The 20,672-nt window shown below is 42.9% G+C and overlaps 2 protein-coding genes across 2 annotated transcripts in view; both read left to right on the forward strand.

Moving 5' to 3' along the window:
• The first annotated feature begins 529 nt into the window (after positions 1–529).
• Positions 530–20,361, forward strand: LOC311129661 (cyclic AMP receptor-like protein A). Its single transcript, XM_084162033.1, has 8 exons — positions 530–544; positions 8,203–8,255; positions 11,105–11,159; positions 13,392–13,448; positions 13,557–13,617; positions 17,553–17,640; positions 19,681–19,770; positions 20,308–20,361. Exons 1-8 carry the CDS (start codon positions 542–544, stop codon positions 20,348–20,350), a joined length of 450 nt encoding a protein of 149 aa, XP_084018159.1. The 5' UTR covers positions 530–541; the 3' UTR covers positions 20,351–20,361.
• Positions 20,362–20,558: 197 nt separating this feature from the next.
• Positions 20,559–20,672, forward strand: part of LOC311129216 (BCL-6 corepressor-like) — a gene marked incomplete at its 5' end in the record, with an annotated part of 2,971 nt that continues 2,857 nt past the window's right edge. Inside the window, one exon of the mRNA XM_084161520.1 lies at positions 20,559–20,661. Coding sequence (XP_084017646.1) covers positions 20,559–20,661 — 103 coding nt within the window. The remainder of the gene's footprint in view (positions 20,662–20,672) is intronic.

The raw sequence follows: 20,672 nt of genomic DNA on the forward strand, positions 1-20,672 counted from the left end.
AGGGTGAGTAGTAGGTCGAGGCCAATACAGAGTGAAATGAATTTGTGCTTCTGTAAGGTTGACTTCTTAGCATTCATTGCCATGGCTGTCAACTGTACCGCAGAAATTGAACATAAATCACAGAAAATAGATGTTGTGGTGGCAGCTGCAGAGAAGAACTTGGGCGTACGAGGTTTTATTTCAAAAGAGTTTACAAGGTGTGTTGAACGAACTAGTCCCGTCCTCCCAGGCCGTCGGCCTGGTGTATAATCAGTCAGGGTCAAAGTAGCGGAATGGGGTGGGGATTTTAATTTTTTTATGAAATTGTGGTATATAGGTGTAGGGTTAGTTGGTGGTGCAATTTTTTCTTTTTCCCCCTTCCTTTTAATTTTTGTATCACAAAATGTCCAAATGTAACACAGTAGGTGGCGGCATGCACAAACTAAATGTGCGAACACCATAATACCAAAGAAGAAGATCTCTTTGCGTTTGCAGCGTCCATTCTGTTTGTCCTTAGCCGTGCACTGTAGCTAGCTAGGAAGTTGATGTCATCAAATTTCACATGGTGTGTAGCTACGTCAAAACATCTAGACATTGCTAGCAAATTGTAAAAAGAAATGGATAGTAACAATATAATTCCATTAAATAACAACAGTAGACGCTGTATTTTCTTTAATACAGATTCTGACGACAATCGATGTGTAAGTAGTTTCGTATAGTAACAACAATATGCAATGGGCATGGGTAGATAACCAGTTATCTAGCAAGCTAACTTGCTTTTTTTGTTGACAGATTCATCGTTTATTCTAACCGTCTGTGTTTACCAATAATAAACGTGACTGGTGCTGACAGCTTTAAGCAACTCATTGTTTAGTTATCTAGAAGGTTGGCTAGTTAGTGACCGACTGGTATTAAAATGGGTAACATACTGTAGGTAGTTGGTTGGTTAGCTAATAGCAAGCTGGCTAACAACTTGTGGATGCTGGCCAAGTGTGGCCTTGGTGTTGTCAGTTACTCTGACTGACTTGAATAATGACAAGTGAGTAGCAAGCTATGTTTTTTCTATTGACCATAATTCCTTATCATAACATGATCATAGCTGACTTATATGTGATAGCTGGTGTTCACTGGTTTCAGCGTCCCTATGCTATTTGTGGGGGTGTTTATGTTTGATGCTATCTTACTGAGTACGTTTACATGCACACTAATAATTCGATATTAAACTGATTATGGCAGAAGGCCGAGTATGGCATTAGTCATGTAAACACCTTACTCTGCTTATCTTAATTGGCGTAAGGTCATAATCGAAGTAAGTATACGCCGATTAAAACACCTGGTTTTCTGAGCAATCTTTCGAATTATTAGGACATCTTAATCGCCATTCCAGTGGTGTATTTGATCTGCGCATGTGCCACGGAGTAGCACAAACTTCCCTCTTAAAGCCAATATATGCTTGATCCGAAAATGTGGTCGGAGGTGCCATAAGTCTGGTGTAACGCAATTGCGTAGCCTCTGGAAGCATACAGAGGCCAAAATGACCTCCATAGCAGCTCAACTTTTGTAACAATGAGGAGGGCTCCGTAAAGCTCCACATTGACATGATTGGTTGGCGGGAGGTCCTGTATAAACACAAACTCACTTCCTTGACAACTTCCTTCACAACAGTTCTGCGGTACTTCGCGAAGCGCAAGAAGTATAAATGCCCTGACTTCTGCAGAGGCCATATCACCGTAAATGCTGCACGGCCAATGCAGACGACAGATTGACCATGCAGCGCCTTTTACCCGCGAGTGAAGTGAGTTCGGAAAAACTGAAAGTATGCATAAATATTTTTCACGTTTATCAAAAGTCCCATCAGTAGCCTGATTTCAGATGTGTCCATGTAAACAGGATTATTAGGGAAATCCTTCTTGCAAAGCATGTAAACGTTTTAAACGAGCTATTGTATTAACTGGACTATCCACAATAATCACGTTATTGTGTGCGCATGTAACCGTGCTCACTGTCTCTTATCATGGTGTTTTGATGGTAGAGAACAACATCAGCAGTGGTCACCTTCTTCACCATCAGAGCACTGATGATACACACACACACACACACACACACTGGACCACACTATTCTCAGGGCAATTGCAAGTGTGTGTGTGTGTATGGGCAGTGCTGGAAAGCATTGCATTCAGATCCAACATTGTATGTGTGTGTCTTAATGGCTGTCTCTGTATGTAGGCTGTTGAAACAGCATCTCACGCAAAACACCTGGCTCAAAGTTGTCATTGGGTGTATACAGACAGTAAAAGCAATTGCCTAATTTACACATGAACGCTGCAGTAATGGCTTTGCAATCTGATCCAATGTTTTATGATTTGTTCTTATTATCTGTATCTAGACAGCATCTCACATGAACCGCTCAGCTCCAAGTTGTCATCAGGTGTAAGTAAGACAGTGCAGTGGCCTACTTTTTCACAGGAATGCTGCAGTAATGTTGTCCAGCCTAGAGCCCACATGAACCACAGTTTGGCAGACGTGCAATCACTCACATTAACATCGGAAGCTGTCTTCCTAATCAGCCAACCTTGTTAAAGATGCCCCGTTGCCAAATAGGCCTGTGACAGATTTAGATCTGTAGGCCTAATAGGCTTAGCCTAACCCATATATAGGGCATTTGATTTTTCAATTATTGAATTAGAATTTCTAATCACTTCCTGAATTTACAGAATCAAAATAGAATCAACCACAACCCTGATGCAAATGTTGCACTGATGCAAACATATTATGTAAATATGGCCATTTGGTGTGCAAATTAATTGATCCCATTTTGTGGTAGTTTTTACAGTAGGCCTAGTTTTTATCCTATAGTCAAACAAAATCATGTGAAACTGAAAAAAACTACAGTCCTGGGAGATGCTTTAAGTTTTTCAGGATAAGAAGTGTGGTTGTGTGATTACTAGTTTGTAAACAAAGACATGGTGTAAACATTGCTATGGTGGGTGTGATTGAATTCCAGCGGCCCAGTTTCCAGATAGTGATGGAACTTAGGTTTATGAGTGTTTTTAATGATGCATCGTTCCTACAACGGCCAAAGATGTAACATGCATTTCCCAAAACACCACACAGAGAGAACATTTGCTAAGTACGTCGTTGAGGCATATGTCGATACTGATAGGATCGAAAGAAAAACAACGTTGCTCTCTGATCAGCTATCTCCAATAAAATCTTACCTTACCATTCAAACTATTCCACAATACTGACGACAGATCAGCTTCTAGAGAGAGATTATCTCCTATGGCTGCAAAGATTGAGGCGGCTTATTCTAATGTGCCTAATACTTATAAGCATTGCCGTATAATGACCTATAAAAATGCACTCAATCAAGATTTGGCACATCATTGCGCACATATTGTTACACATCATGAAATATATTGAGGCAACATTTTCAGACGGTAGCCTACAATTACCGAAATATAACTCAATTTAATTAACATGTAATTTATTTCAATATGATTGAAGTACATTTATATTTACGTCATTTAGCAGACGCTCTTATCCAGAGCGACTTACAGTTAGTGAGTGCATACATTTTTAAAATTTATTTTTTCATACTGGCCCCCCGTGGGAATCGAACCCACAACCCTGGCGTTGCAAAGCCATGCTCTACCAACTGAGCTACATCCCTGCCGGCCATTCCCTCCCCTACCCTGTACGACGCTGGGCCAATTGTGCGCCGCCCCATGGGTCTCCCAGTCGCGGCCGGCTACGACAGAGTACACTATATATACAAGAGTATGTGGACACCCCTTCAAATTAATGGATTCGGCTATTTCAGCCACACCAGTTGCTGACAGGTGTATAAAATCGAGCACACAGCCATGCAATCTCCATTGACAAACATTGGCTGTAGAATGGCCTTACTGAAGAGCTCAGTGACTTTGAACGTGGCACCGTCATAGGATGCCACCTTTCCAACAAGTCAGTCACATTTCTGCCCTGCTATACCTGCCCCGGTCAACTGTAAGTGCTGTTATAGTGAAGTGGAAACGTCTAGGAGCAACAACGGCTCAGCCTCGAAGTGGTAGGCCACACAAGCTCACAGAACGGGACCGCCGAGTGTTGAAGAGCGTAGCGCATAAAAATCGTCTGTCCTCGGTTGCAACACTCACTACCGAGTTCCAAACTGCCTCTGGAAGCATCGTCAGTACAAGAACTGTTAGTCAGGAGCTTCATGAAATGGGTTTCCATGGCCGAGCAGCTGCACACAAGCCTAAGATCACCATGTGCAATGCCAAGTGACGGCTGGAGTGGTGTAATGCTCGCCGCCATTGGACTCTGGAGCAGTGGAAGTGATGAATTATGCTTCACCATCTGTCAGTCCGACAGACATATCTGGGTTTGGCGGATCCCAGGAGAACGCTACCTGGCCCAATGCATAGTGCCAACTGTAAAGTTTGGTCGAGGAGGAATAATGGTCTGGGGCTGGGTTTTTTTTGGTTCGGGCTAGGCCTCTTAGTTCCAGTGAAGGGAGCTAATGACATTCTAGACGAATCTGTGTTTCCAACTTTGTGGCAACAGTTTGCAGAAGGCCCTTTCCTGTTTCAGCATGACAATGACTGTGCACAAAGCGAGGTCCATACAGAAATTGTTTGTCATGATCGGTGTGGAAGAACTTGACTGGCCTGCACAGAGCCCTGACCTCAATCCCATCGAACACCTTTTGGATGAATTAGATCGCCGATTGCGAGCCAAGCCTAATCACCCAACATCAGTGCCCAACCTTACTAATACTCTTGTGGCTGAATGGAAGCAAGGACCTGCAGCAATGTTCCAACATCTAGTGGACAGCCTTCCCAGAAGAGTGGAGGCTGTTATGGCAGCAAAGGGGGGACCAACTCCATATTAATGCCCATGATTTTGGAATGAAATGTTCGACGAGCCGGTGTCCACATACTTTTGGTCATGTAGTGTACATGTATATAGGCATGTAGCCTATACTGTATTTGTCTTTTAATGCAGTCATCTCAATTTTCATTTGAAGCATATTTGTATCCTCTGTTTATAACAATTGCAAAGATATTGGTAACTTTGTATTTGTTGTCAACTTCGTTCTGGAGTTCTTGTCGGTCACAGAGAGACAGATAAACTTCTTGATTCTGTGTTTAGGGGAGATCTTCTGTGTATAAAGTGACGCAAAAAGCATCTAACTTAGCTGTTCTACGGGTGGTCTGAGGCAGTCAGTAAATAACAAGCGTTTTTAAGTGCAACTTTAGTATTATTGTTTTTGGAAACAGCTTTGGGATTTAACAGTGAACTTAGCCTTAAGATGCTTTTGTGAACCGGGCCGTGGTCTTTATTATTAATCAGGTTGCCAGCTCTCTGTGCCTATCTCTCCCATGGGCAACACTGTCACTGTGGAAGATCACTCACAGCAGCCCTGTTCTGCTGACTGCCGTGCAGACGTGTGTGTTGGTGTGTATCTTTGTCGTGTGTGTTCAATGATTCTCTCAGCCCCGAATGGAGGGCCCCTCAAGATGCTTGAGGGTGCTATTTAGCTGTTATACATGTTTCACGTTCTCAACTCTCACTTTGTATCTGTCTTGCTCTCTCTCTCTGTTTGTCCCCCTCTCTGTATGTGTGCATGTCTCTCTCTCTCTCTCTCTCTCTCTCTCTCTCTCTCTCTCTCTCTCTCTCTCTCTCTCTCTCTCTCTCTCTCTCTCTCTCTCTCTCTCTCTCTCTCTCTCTCTCTCTCTCTCTCTCGCTCTCGCATGTTTATAGTTTGGATGCAAGCCAAAGCACATAGTCCTACCTAGGCCCTAGGTTATAAAACCATGCATGCCGTTGAAACAAGGGCTCCCACAGAGTGACAGGTACATGCTAATGTAAAACAGGTTTCCTCTAGGTTGATCCTTATCTCTCTGTTGTGTGTGTGCGCGTGCGGTGTGTGCGTATGTCTACACTTTAGCCCTTAGCAATGATGCTAATCATAACCTTCTGGTAGAGATGGAAATGCTTTCCCAAAAACCTTCTCAGTTAAATGTTAACTACAAAGTAGCCTATGCCTCATGATTATTTGCGTCAATTCGGTAGCCATTTGTTTAGCAAACTCTGCAAGCACATGAGCGCTACAGAAACATTGCTAACGAAACAACGGTCTCTGGCTGGTGCACACTTTAATTAAAGAGTAACTACACCCAGAAATAAACATTTCTTAGATTATTCTTAGACCTCAAAGTGGTCTCCTGATGTGGTTTAAGCATTGTTGTGGACTAAGAACATCAATTTCTTCTATTAAAAAAGTGAAAACCAGAAAAAACGTGGATAAACGGAAACCTGGAAAAACGGAATTTGGGAAAAAATTATCAAGCAAAAAATGAAACACATTTTATAGGGCCCTAAACCAGGAGTGTCATTTTGATTAGCCTACCTCCAGGTGATTTACAGTGGTTTACTATAGGTTAAAGTCAATGCGCCCTTAGGCCTATGTCTTGAAATGTTGTTTTAAGTTTAATTGAGATTCTACTATTTTTATTATACAATGTTTGGGTCTAATCCTGAATGCTGATTGGTTAAAACGGAATTCAAGCCTGTGTCTATTCCACAAGTTACCACCGGCTAAATCTATGACTTAAAATGCCTATTTAGTCTGTTCCTTCTGACTGCCAAGACTGTGCAAAGCTGTCATCAATACAAAGGGTGGCTATTTGAAGAATCTCAAATATAAAATATATTTTGATTTGTTTAACACTTTTTTTTGGTTACTACATGATTCCTTATGTATTATTTCATAGTTTTGAATTATTCACTATTATTCTACAATGTTGAAAATAGGAAAAAAATTGAAAAACCCTTGAATGAGTAGGTGTTCTAAAACTTTTGACCGGTAGTGTATGTCAATCATTATTTGAATATGTTGTTAACCCGTTGTATAAAAGTGATTATGCCCTCGAAGCCGGTGTTTGGAGGATATATTGGCACGGTTTGCCAGCCCTCGACTTAGTCTCGGGCCTAACAACACCCGTGCCAATATATCCTCCAAACACCTGCTTCTCTGGCATTATCACTTAAACGTGGTATTTACTCACATGGTACATTTTTTGTTAGCCTACCTATTAATTGCTATTAAAAACAAAATATTACGTTTTTAGTGAGAAGTAGGCATTTGTCTGAAGCCGAAAGCGGTAGCTATGTTGGTATTGTACTTCAAACTATGTGTAGGCAGGTTGCTTAGGATTCAAAACCTTCTCAAACAACCTAATTCATACCCTTAGAAGAGATGCTTCCACAATAATGTGATTTGTACCGCATACAAGGTAAATTATTGGAATCTTCACACACCACAGTAAGACATTATCCCATTACGCTACCTTTTCATGCTTTTTTTAATTAAATGAAAGCAAGCTTTGCTTTTATACTTACAAGTCCATCATCCTTGATTGAGTGAGCTGTTTTGTCTTGTAGTAATGTGATGCCTGCCTGTATTTCCTTAAACCTTTATTTTAGCAATACATGTCATTGAAAAATAATAATCATAATAACATAGTTTTTTGGTCAGTAGGTGCCCAAAATAACAACAAGACACAGTAGCTGTTGGACACGGTAGCTGAGATAGATAGAGCCTGCCTGCATTCCTGATTTCTGTAACTGTTAGCTTACCTGTGTAATATTGACATAAGCTCAGAACCACTTGTGTTTCAAACATGGTCCTGTTTTATCAATTGCTGTGCTGATCAATGGACAGTTAATTACAGCTGTCAAAATAGACTCCTGAGTGGCGCAGTGGTCTAAGGCACTGCATCGCAGTGCTAGCTGTGCCACTAGAGATCCTGGTTCAAATCCAGGCTCTGTCATAGCCGGTCGCGACCGGGAGACCCATGGGGCGGCGCACAATTGGACCAGCGTCGTCCAGGGCAGGGGAGGGGATGACTGGCAGGGATGTAGCTCAGTTGGTAGAGCATGGCGTTTGCAACGGCAGGGTTGTGGGTTCGTTTCCCACGGGAGTATGATTTTTTTATTTTTATATATATATATATAACTAACTAACTGTAAGTCGCTCTGGATAAGAGCGTCTGCTAAATGAGTAAAATTTAAAATAATTTGTAGCTTAAAGCTGCAAAATGTAACTTTTTGGGCATCCCGACCAAATTCACATGTGTTAAACCACCTGAAACAGAATCATAAAATAAAGCCGCCTGTAAAATGAAGCCTTACCAAATGTTGTGTTCCCCTTCACAGGTGGTGATTCTCACAGTGAAGCGAGCCACAGGCACCTTCTCACTGATAGGATGGTGAGTATTAGTTCAACCACCTTTTACTTCATTACCCAATTAATCAAATAGCTATTCTTATGAGGAGATTTAATTAAGATAATAAACCGATTGGCATCTCTTGGCTTTGTTTCAAAGTAGCGTTCTTCAATCCAAGGGGACCTACATTGTTTGTAGGCCTCAGTTCCATCCCAGTACTCACTAGGCTTGGGCGATATACCGTTTATACTGTATACCGGGGTATTTTGATGGTATATTTTCAGTACCGGGGGGGTTGTGGGCACTCCCGCCTCGCGGGGGTGAGTGCTACGCCACTGCTTATAACTAACTATAAGTTAAGTCTAACTATAACACATCTAAGAGGTGTCAAATAAATTATATCCAGCTCAGGGCTCCAGCTATGCATTTGGTTTGATAACTTGCTAGCTAAGTGGCTAGATGTCAAGATCAAGCTTCTTGCTTACAGCAGAGACATTCAAACCCTCCTGGATCAAGATCCCTGTTGCCCAAATTATTTTGTGTGTAAAAAAAAACACACATGAAAAAACACACATGATTCAATTAAATCAATGTCATATCTTCAAGCCTTTGATTAGTGGAATTAGGTGTGCTAGTGCTGGGTTAAAGCAAAATAATCTGTGGTTTTTCAGGACCAGGATTAAAGAAGCCTGTGTTAAAGGATTTGGCTGGCCTTAATTCCGCTATTCACTGATGATGTGATGAAGCAGGGAAGAGTGGAATCTTTAGTTGTTGGTGGCTGGGTTAGGATCAGGGGTCAAGGGTAGCGGATTATTGCATTGGATAATAATCCATGTAGATCAATGATATGTATAAACCTTGGATTGCGGATGCTATGTATTGGCCATTGAGAGGCTTTGAAGACACCGGTCGTCATATTGTCACTCCCCAGTAGGAGCAGTCCTCCATAGGAATTAATGGGATTTTACATTATTTCAAGGTTTCAAGGACAAAATTACATGTATTTAGTTATTTAATTTTTTTGTAGTGGGGACAGTAACATTAGTACTGTCAAAAAAAAGTACTTTAAGGAAAATGTTTTTATATGTTTTAATTTTTTTATTTGAAAGTTTACCAGATAATATAATTTAAAAGTACGCATTAAGATGTCTGTAATATAATAAATGTGGCAAAAACAAATGTAGCCATTAATAAATACATTTCTATAGTTTCCAATATGGCTGCGCTGTGGCTTTAATACAGTGCCCCCTGTCAGTCATCCAGAGTTTATATACACTGAACAAAAATATAGTTACAGTTCATATAAGGATATCAGTCAATTGAAATAAATAAATTAGGCCCTAATCTATGGATTTCACATGACTGGGAATACAGATATGCATCTATTGGTCACAGATACGTTTAAAAAAAGGTAGGTGCATGGATCAGAAAACCAGTCAGTATCTGGTGTGACCACCATTTGCTTCATGCAGCGCAACACATCTCCTTCGCATAGAGTTGATCAGGCTGATGATTGATTGTGGCCTGTCGAATGTTGTCCCACTCCTCTTCAATGGCTGTGCGAAGTTGCGGGAACTGGAACACGCTGTGGTACGCGTAGATCCAGAGCATCCCAAACGTGCTCAGTGGGTGACATGTCTGAGTATGCAGGCCATGGAAGAACTGGGATGTTTTCAGCTTTCAGGAAATGTGTACAGATCCTTGCGACATGGGGCTGTGCATTATCATGCTGAAACATGAGGTGATGGCGGCGGATAAATGACACGACAATGGGCCTCAGGATCTCGTCACGGTATCTCTGTGCATTCAAATTATCATCGATAAAATGCAATTGTGTTCGTTGTCCGTAGCTTATGCCTGCCCATACCATAAACCCACCGCCACCATGGGGCACTCTGTTCACAACGTTGACATCAGCAAACTGCTCGCCCACAAAACGCTATACACACTGTCTGCCATCTGACCGGTACAGTTGAAACCGGGATTCATCCGTGAAGAGCACACTTCTCCAGCGTACCATTGGCCATCGAAGGTGAGCATCTGCCCACTGATGTTGGGTACGATGCAGAACTGCAGTCAGGTCAAGACCCTGGTGAGGACGATGAGCACGCAGATGAGCTTCCCTGAGACGGTTTCTGACAGTTTGTGCAGAAATTCTTCGGTTGTGCAAACCCACAGTTTTATCAGCTGTCCGGTGGCTGGTCTAAGGCGATCCCGTAGGTGAAGAAGCCAGATGTGGAGGTCCTGGGCTGGCGTGGTTAGACATGGTCTGCGGTTGTGAGGCCGGTTGGACGTACTGCCAAATTCTCTAAAATGATGTTGGAGGGGGCTTATGGTTGAGAAATTAACATTACATTCTCTAGCAACAGCTCTGGTGGACATTCCTGCAGTCAGCATGCCAATTGCATGCTCCCTCAAAACTTAAAACATCTGTGGCATTGTGTTGTGTGACAAAACTGCACATTTTAGAGTGGCCTTTTATTGTCCCCAGCACAAGGTGCACCTGTGTAATCATGCTGTTTAATCAGCTTCTTGATATGCCACACCTGTCAGGAGGCTGGATTATCTTGAAAAATTAGGAATACTCACTAACAGAAATAAGCTTTTTGTGCATATGGAAAATTTCTGGGATCTTTTATTTAAGTTCATGAAACATGGGACCAATACTTTACATGTTGCATTTATATTTTTGTTCAGTATACATCATTGATGTAGATCAACGGGAAGTGCACTGCTCTTTCATATCAATAGATATCATAGGTAAAGCTATACCTAGCCTTACTGAGTTATATAGGAAGGTAAGCCAAAGCTATGTATTGAAAGAATGCAGGGAATGCAGAGCTAAGCAGGATTGTGTCATATGAACAATTGTCTCTTTACTCTCTCCTCAGCTTTTTCATGCTGTTTGTAATCTGGCTACTGCGCCGGTATCACTCCTTGGCCCAGGTAATTTATGTGTGTCTGTGTGTTTTGAAGTGCATCTGAATCCTTACCTCTGTACCATAGCAAGTCTGTTACGCTGCTCATGACAAATCACAGCGTAATTGAAATGTACAAATGTATCAATTATTGCTCTAATTGACTCATGGTCTGTATCTGATAATGATTGCAGGATTGTGTTTTTCCCTCTCCAATTAAAGTGAAAAGTCTTTCTCCACTGGTGAATCTGCACCTAATAGTTTTAAGGCTTCTACTGTACACATCTATCCAACTACAGCCAACCCAACTGTATATGGAAGGTCGTTCTAAGAATCTGTCCTGTGTGTAGTCTCAGTTGTTTGCCGCTGGACATAGTTGTGTATAGTTGGTCCCAATTCAACATGTAGAATGGGCCACGGACAGTTGGTCTGAGTTATGAAAAAACAACCCAATGCATCATCGATATTTAGGTGGCTGTAGTTTAATAGATGTGTAGATGCCTTAAGGCCACATTTAGGCTATGTTTAAACTAACATTACCTTGCTCTCTTTCAATTTCAAGAGATAATGTGGTTTGTATGTATGTATGCATGTTTTGTGAGTGTGTGTGTATTTGTGCGCGTGCGTGCATATGTGTGTGTATTAATGTTTGTGATGACTGTGGAGCAAGTTTAGCTGCATTCTGTTCTGTTATCCTCCTAATCTGGAGTAAATGACAGCTTAGTCTACGACACTGGCGGATCCTATTACCTCTGGAACTGTACCTCACCCCTCTACCCCCACGACCTCTCTCTCTTTTTCTCTCGCTCTCTGTCTCTCGCACATCAGAACAGAAAGTTGTTTTTACACTTTGTCATTTTGTCAAGTCTCTCAGAGTTTATTAAAGGAAAAGGTCGGACTGTGTGAGAGGCTCTGAGCTATGTGTGTATGTGTCAGGGTTTCCGTTAGCCAGTAATAGCCAGCTTTTGGCCTATAAAAAAACTAGAAAAGCAGATAAATAAAATTTGCAGCGGCAACTTGTCCAGGAGAAGTAGAAAAAAATCCCATTGCGAAATAATGCTTTTTAGCCTATTCATTTATGGAAATACCAGTCGATGTAAATACATTTTACTGGTCATGCTTATCGGTCTATAGATTCATTTGCATTATTTATTGGAATTAAATTAGCGCGTGTGTAGGCTATAGTATATTCGTTATGTATCTTATTTATCACACGCATACAACATACAGATACAGAGCCTTTGAGCTGAAAATCTGTCAGACAGCGAGAGAACTGCTGCTGCAGCAGCATCTCAAATGACAACGGAAGGCAGGCTTCATCAGCGCGTCACACACCATGTTGCAGTGAGCTGGAGGCAATAGGCTATGCATTTTGAAAACATATACTTAATTGTTTGAAACCTGAACGTTTTAATACATATTATGAGGCATGTCTTAACTTGCTTTAAAGTAGCCTATTAGATCTCCTCTCTTTCTAAATTTCTAACGGATGTTTTCATCTCTGTCGCATGAAACCGCTCGCATGTGCAGTGCCCTTTTGTGTTTTCCAGGTAATTGCATTATGGAACGAACATTCTCACGTAGACTACTGCCGTGTGCGCATCGCTTATAATGTGAAGAAATAATAGTTTATCAACATTTTAAGCAAAACGTTCTGATCTGTTGCATCAGACTCATTGGTTTTTTATGTCATTTTTTTATGTAGCCTAGAACTACTGGTTGTATGAATTTGGGATCTGTCGTCCCACAACTGTCCCAGAGTCTGTTTGGAAAAGGCTATTTCTGTTACTATTAATTGCCATAATCTAAATGTGATTTCTGTCATTCTGAGCACCATGGGTGGACGCCCTAATTAGGTTACACTCCTCATGCATATGGGTCCGGCAGATTTCTCAAATGTCCGGTAAATTAAATTGTTGCCGGTCAAATGCCAGGTGCCACATTGACCTAACAGAAACCCTGGTGTGTGTGTAAATATTTGTGTAAATGTATGTGTTTGTGTCTGTGCAGCGTGTGTGTGTGTGTGTGTGTGTGCGTGCATCTGTGTGTGAGGTGAAGAGGGGCTCTCAGCCCTATTGTGAGAAATGAGATTAGCGTGGGTAGGGCTGGACCTGGGGATCGATCCCCAAGTCAACCCCAGACCACAGGATAAGTGGACCATCTGGCCTCTCTCACACTGTTATCTTTCTCTCTCTCCCTCCCTCCCTCTCCATTTATCTCTCTCTCTACTATCTCTCCATCACTCTCTGTCTCTCCACAGAAGATGATTTGCAGTCTGACAGTAGCGGCCTTCTTTGATAGTGTAGCGTATGTCATGGTGAGTGACTGTCACCACACACACACACACACACACACACACATGTTCCCATAAGCACATACACACTAGAGCTACAGAGTGACCTCTTCCCTCTCTCTCCTTCCTCAGGGTGATACCCATCCAGAGGGGAGTCTGTGTAACTTCCAGGCCTGGTGGCTCACTTATTTTGGTAAGATTTCCCGTCACCCCTCACATACACTACCCCTCACCTGTTCCCTACATATCCCTTACAAACACCTTCCCTAAAGCTCACATCACCTACTGACTCTTTACTTTGACTGACCTCCTAATATACTGCTTCTTACCCAAGCTTTCTTTACAATCTATTTCTGACTTTCTCTCAACCTAGTCCTAAATTACTAATCACATCTAACTTACTGATGACCTAAGATACTGGGGCTGGTTTCACCAAGTGGGTGCAAAAAAGTTGGTCTTAAATGCTAGGTCGGGCGTAGCCACGTCCGACTTCGTGATCAGAATTTACACCTGCTGTCACCAATCAAAAATAAGACTAGTCTTAGCTATGTCCGGCATAAGCAATGAATGTTCATGAGATTTGATGCTTCAAAATGATGCCTGCTAGGCAGTGCCCGTTAGTAGGCTTGTGGTCCTCTGTAGCTCAATTGGTAGAGCATGGAGCTTGTAACGCCAGGGTTGTGGGTTCGATCCCCGGGACCACCCATACGTAAAAATTTATGCACACATGACTGTAAGTCGCTTTGGATAAAAGCGTCAGCTAAATGGCATATTATTACCATCCTCATGGCAGTTCTAAACTTTGGGAGGCATGTCACTATCGCCCATCACTTCGCAAAGCCCACCGCTATGCATGCACATTTTCTTCACCACAACTGGATGGCTCAATAAATAATTACTGTGGAAATATCACTGACTAAAGTAGGCTAATGTCATTAAAGGCATGTATCAAATTGTTGCTTTACTGAAACTCCCAAAGTCATCCAACTGTTTTAAATCATTTAAAGCAATAGACGTGTCTGGTCAACTATAATTTCAGCACCGCGCTGCTTTGAGACAAGCGTGGCGACTCGTCTTGATAAATCAATGTCAGATTTTTGTTTTCACTGAATCTCCGTTTGGATATTTGGTTACAATTAGGCTGGGAAAATGTTAGCTATATTGAGGTGAGTGTTCATGATGATAATCTTTAGTCTACCTTGTTTGCTCATCTATTAGCGCTGATCAGAACATGTTATGTAGCCTAGTATAACAAGTGGATTATTTTGCTTTTCACTCGCATAGTAGCCTAGCCTATATCCCAACCAAAAGCCCTAGACTTCTCTGATAATCAATCAATGTGATTTTGTTTCACTGAATCTCTGTCTGTATATTTGGTTATTTGATCTCTGGCTGGGCAAATAAGTAGTGGTGGTAGCTGGTCTATTCGTTTGCTAATCTATCACTGATCAGACACATTTAGTTAAGTGATAATATAATGCCCTCGAAGCCGGTGTTTGGAGGATATATTGGCATGGGTGTTGTTAAGCCTGAGACGAAGTCGAGGGTCGGCAAACCGTGCCAATATATCCTCTGAACACCGGCTTCGAGGGCATTATCACTTTTATACAACTGGTTACCAACATATTTAAATAATGATTGACATATTTACATTAAAAATGTTATTTTGATGAATTTATTCATACTATTTCATCCTTCCACAAGATAAAGTCCCGACACAAATCTAGGGTTGCTACCCAAGCCGGCTGGTCGTTCGTTCTATCGGTTCGGTTGCCAGAGACGCGACCCAGTTATTCCGTTTTTTTGTTCTGTATCTATGGACCCGACCATGTCGTTCGTTCTAAATGCTGGCTGGCAACGTTCTTATCCCTTGCTTGCTAGCTAGCCAACTACGACTAACTTACAGTCACATCAAACAGTGCAGCCAGAATAACCTGTTTTTATTGATAGTTCTTTGTATATATCCATAAAAATGATTGCCTGTCTGTCTCATCCCGACTCCCGACACGTTCATTACTATGGGACAGCTGGAGATCGAATTTGAATATTGAAACAATGTTGCAAATGTCAGAGAGACAGACAGCAAGGTTTATGCAAATCTCCGCTGTTGAAAACAAAATGTTAGTCTAAAAGAATGTGAGATAATGTCCAGATGCTTTTTATAGTGAACATCAACTTTATAAATTGCCTGGCTGGGCTGATGAGACAGTGGATTGCGCAGTCAGATGGAAGAGAGTGGTAACTTGTGGAATAGACACCGGCTGGATTGCGGTTTTAACCAATCAGCATTCAGCATTAGACCCACCCGTTGTATAACATGATAGAATGTAGCATAAATCAAGTGTGTTATTTTGCTATTGACTCGCACATAGGCAACGCAAAAAGCCTGCGGAGGTTGTGAAATATGAACACGAAACTCACATCCTTTTGGAAATATAGATTGCTATTATTTTCTGTGCATATCATGATGAAAATAGTCCCAATTTAAAACCCTGCACCTGCTCTCTGCAGTTTAAAACCTTACTCCTGCTCTCAACCCTACGCCTGCCCTCTACTACGTAGCTATAGAAGGGCTTACGCCCAGGTGGTGCAACAGGTATACATTTCAGATCTGGCGTTGAGCGCATTTTATGTCGGACATAGAGTTACGACCCACTTACGACCAACTGGTGCAACTGGCCACTGATGAACATCTAACGTTCTCCTGACCTTGTAAGGTCCTTTTTAAACTAACTGAATATGTGAAGTAAGATCTATATGTCTTTCCGATGACCTTCTAAGTTACTGAAACCCGTCTCCTGATTTAGGCTTAACCTCCCCCTGCTCTGTACCTCAGGACTTATGTAACTCAGGTTTTACCCCTGAAACACAGCAGACTGTTCAGTGCACTCAACACTGCTCCTCTCTGGCTTTTCAGCTTCAGCTACAGAGCCTGCGGGGCTGGGGCACGCATACACACACGCGCACACACACACACACACACACACGCACACACACACACACACACGTAAACACATGCACACACACACAGCCTACAGGGCTGACTGGGAGAAGGGCAGTGAACTACAGCGGTGGGGTCAGTGGCTGTATGTCAGTTCTGTTTATCATGAAGGGATAGGAAGGTAGGGGGAGGAGGATGGAGGTCAGTGATAGAGAGGGAGAGAAGTGGAGGAGATGGGGAGAGTGCAAAAGAGAGTGAAGTAAACGTGAAGTGAGCTATGCCAACAGTCAGTGGGCGAGGATGGAGAAGAGAAGACCGAGAAAAGAGTGAAAAGGGCCAGAGGACACTAAACTACAGAAGTCCCCCTGAGAGAGATACAGTGTGTGTGTGCCCCCTCTCTCTTTTCTTCCTCTGAGTCCTCAGCAGCAGCAGCAGGTATTAATGCCCTCTATTCCTATAGCGAGAGAATGACACAATGGGGAGAGAGATTAATGAGGGGGCAAAGGAAGTTCATCCTCAATGACACACAGACACAGTATTGTATTGCAAAGGTGTGTGTGCTTATGTAAGGTGTACTGTATATGCTGCCACAACTGGAGTGTCTGTCTGTTTGTCTGTCATCATAAGTGGGGATAAATGACAAAACAGAAGCTTCTGCACACCATCACTCAACACTGAACACACACACAAACACTCAACACACATTTAGACAAAATTACAATAATCCAAGTGTGTGTGGGGGACTGAAACTGGGAATCCATCAATCTGACAGTTGGCCCAGCCTGTCCTGTCAAACTCTATAATCACACACACATACACACACATACAGATGCTACAGTGTTCTTATCTCAATGTCAGAGAGAGGGAGGACGAGTGGACGAGAGAAACATTTAGGGAAAGAGAGGCTTTTGTTCATCATTATATCTCTTCTCTCTTTCTTCTCCCCTCTCTCTGTCTCTATCCCTTTCTTTCCTCTCTCTCTCTCTCTCTCTCTCTCTCTCTCTCTCTCTCTCTCTCTCTCTCTCTCTCTCTCTCTCTCTCTCTCTCTCTCTCTCTCTCTCTCTCTCTCTCTCTCTCCATAATTCATCATAATCTCTTTACCAGCACAGACACACACCCCCCCTCTGTGTTATAGATGATGCAATATGACCTTGTTTCTTCTTCCCTCTCTCCATTCCTCCCTCCAGACTGGAGTGCCTTGGCCTGGGTGTGCCTGATCACAGTGAACCTCTACCTTAACCTGGTCAAAGAGATGAGCACCAGCCACTACGAGTTGTGAGTGCACCACCAACATCCCCCATCCTAAAGACAGACAGTGTGTGTGTGTGCAAGAGAGTCGGACAACCAACATCCATGTGAAAAAGTTTGTTGACGTGTGTGTGTGTGTTAGTGGGGGGGGGGGGGGAGTAGTGTCTCCTCTACGCTCTAGGTGATGCATGTGTGTGTGTGTGTGCATATTAATGTGTTTTTCTCTTTCTTGTTTCTGTTACTCATACTCCCTTGAGGTTGAGTGCATCCAAAATACATATGTGGGTGGTTGTCTGTGTGTATGCTCGTGTGTGTGTGTCTGTTTGCAGTTTGTGTTTGTGTGTGTGTGTGTGTGTGGGGGGGGTGTTAGTAAAGCAGGGAGGTGTTTCTCATATTGATCAACTGTAACCCTGGTCATATAATGATGGTATAACTCAGAGGGGACAGTTTAATCTGTGTGCGTGTCCGCTCAGTATGAGTGTGTGTGTGTCTGAGTGATGAGACAGCTTTATGGCTGGATTTAGGAGCAGTGAAATCACTCACCCCTCACTTTAACATCCGGACAACCACCATACCCCTAATTTGTATGTGTGTGTGCACTCGCGCATTTGTGCGTGTAGTAGAGACCGAGAAAGGAAAATAGAAAATAAATAGATGGAAGGATGAAAGATGATGCTCGTTGTAGTAGTGGGAGAGATGGCTTAAACAAGGGGGCACTAAAAATAGAGGACAGAGAGAGAGAGAGAGATAGACACCGAATGAGACAAAAGAGAGGCAGGGAAACGGAGAGAGTTGAAAAGAGAGATTGATCCTCCAGAGAATATGTGAGCGAGAGAGAGAATGTGATGTTAAGTAAGTGTGTGTGTGTGCATGTGTGTGTGTTAGCCAGAACGTACCAGTCCTGCTGTGCCTCATTAAGTCCATGTTTGCTACGGACCTAGTCACCTCCCTCTTCGAGCACTGCTAGTGTGTGTGTGTGTGTGAATCGATTTCCTTTGCCAGACCCCCCTCCCCCATCCAGATACTGTGTTGAGTGGCAGCACCGATTTCACTATTAGTGTCCTCTCCTCCCACCATCTCACTCCTTTCATCGCTCTTTCTCTCTCTCTAGATCTACTGTATATATCCATTCTCTCCCTTTAACTATTTCTCCTTCTTTCTCTCTTTCCCTATACCTCTCTCTCTCTTTCTCTTTCTTTCGTTCTTTCTCTCCCTCTACAGCCCAGTGACCACCCACCAATCTGTCTCTGTTAAGCTTCCTCTACAACCTATCATTCTCTCCCTCCCTTCCTCCCTTCGATCGCTCTCTCTTTATCTTCCTTCCTGTCTTTCTCTCACTCATGCACTCTCTCTCTCTCTCTCTTCTCTCTCTCTCTCTCTCTCTCTCTCTCTCTCTCTCTCTCTCTCTCTCTCTTTCACTTTTCATCTAAAGAGAGTGGAGAAGAGTTGATTGAGGGCTGTAAAATCAAATAGAAGAGAGACAGAGAGAGAGAAAAGGAGCGAGATAGAAATGTAGAGAGAGAGAGAGAGATCACCTATTCCCTGGGATTTCAGACACCCATATAACTTGAATGAGAGCTGTCACATTCAGTGGACCAGAGCAGTATTGACCGTGTATCGAGTGTCGCAGTAGGACTGACCGCTTATTGACCGTGTCATAGTAGTCCTGACGACATATCGAGCGTGAAACTGTACGGTCCATAAAGTATCGACAACACTCACTACTTCAGCCACTGTGTCTGGACCGCAATCTGCCAGGGAGGCTCACTGAGTCGTTACCACCTGACCACCACCAGCAGACCGTGTGACCATGCCTGGGAGACAGGTGGTTTCCTCTCCTGTCCCGACACACGATTGTCTGTCTTCATCAGTGTTCAGTGAAGCGCATGGTAAAGAATGAGGGAGAATAAGAAGAAAGGTGTGTGTGTGTGATCAGCAACTCTTGTATCCTCTCTCTCCACAGAGCTTTCCATCCCTTAATTTGTGGCACAGCATCGAGACCACCTGGGCTGTGTATTTGTGTTCTTTCCCGTTGGTATGTAATCACTGCCCTTTCTTATCTCCCAGACTGTACCACCTGATGGCCTGGGGGGTGCCTCTGGTGATGGCCTCCCTGCCCCTGTTCAGTGGATACTACGGCCCAGCAGGAGCCTGGTGGTGAGTTTCTCACTCAGTTTTGCCTATTTGTTTTTACATTACATTTACGTCATTTAGCAGACGCTCTTATCTAGAGCGACTTACATTTGTTGTCATGCTAACAAAGCATTTCGAATTTAGATTTCTGTTTATATTTTTTATGTCCTTTCCTTTGCCTTGGGTTTTGTTCTACGTACTCCTCAAAATTTAATCTATAGTCATCTCTTCCTGTTTGACCTGAGATTCAGTATGAAACTGGATGGGTTTAAGCAAAATGTCTCAACTAGCCTTTGATTTCACTTATCCATTATTGTTAGATTGATTGTCTTGAAGGAACAGAGGTAAGGAAAGAAGATAAGGGACAGAACCTTAGTCTCAGAGCTCCATTCTCTTTCTAGTCTGAGATTATTCATAGCAACAGCTGTGCTCCTTTCCCCACCACAGTCACAGAATTCTGTTTTTTCCTCTCTTCCTCTCTCTCTCCCTTTGTAATCACTCTCACTCTCTTTCTGCCCCTCCCTCTCTCTCCTCTCTCTCGCTCTCTCTTTCTCTTTCCAGCTGGATCACAGACGACCACGTAGCTTGGAGATTTGGGATGTAAGTGAAAACCCCTCAGCCATCAAATCCTGGGCTTCAACAGGGGGAGTGAGGCATAGAGGGAAGACTGGAGGGAAGGAGGGAGGGAGAGAGGAGGGGGGTGGTCCCTACAGAGAGAGGGGAAGGGGTTGCATGTTGGGAGGCCAGAGGTTTTTCCTGTGTGTGTGTGTGTGTGTGTGTGTGTGTGTGTGTGTGTGTGTTCCTTCCTGTACATGTCTGTGTTTCTTCAGAATGTTATGAAGGATTACGTCTCGCCAAGCCTGGATATGACCTGCCAATCACTTAGCGTAGCCAGACATTCACTTATCAAGCCAGGCAATCGTGCT

This window comes from Coregonus lavaretus (assembly GCF_964263955.1).
Source record: "Coregonus lavaretus genome assembly, chromosome: 5".
In the NCBI taxonomy this organism is placed as follows: domain Eukaryota; kingdom Metazoa; phylum Chordata; class Actinopteri; order Salmoniformes; family Salmonidae; genus Coregonus; species Coregonus lavaretus.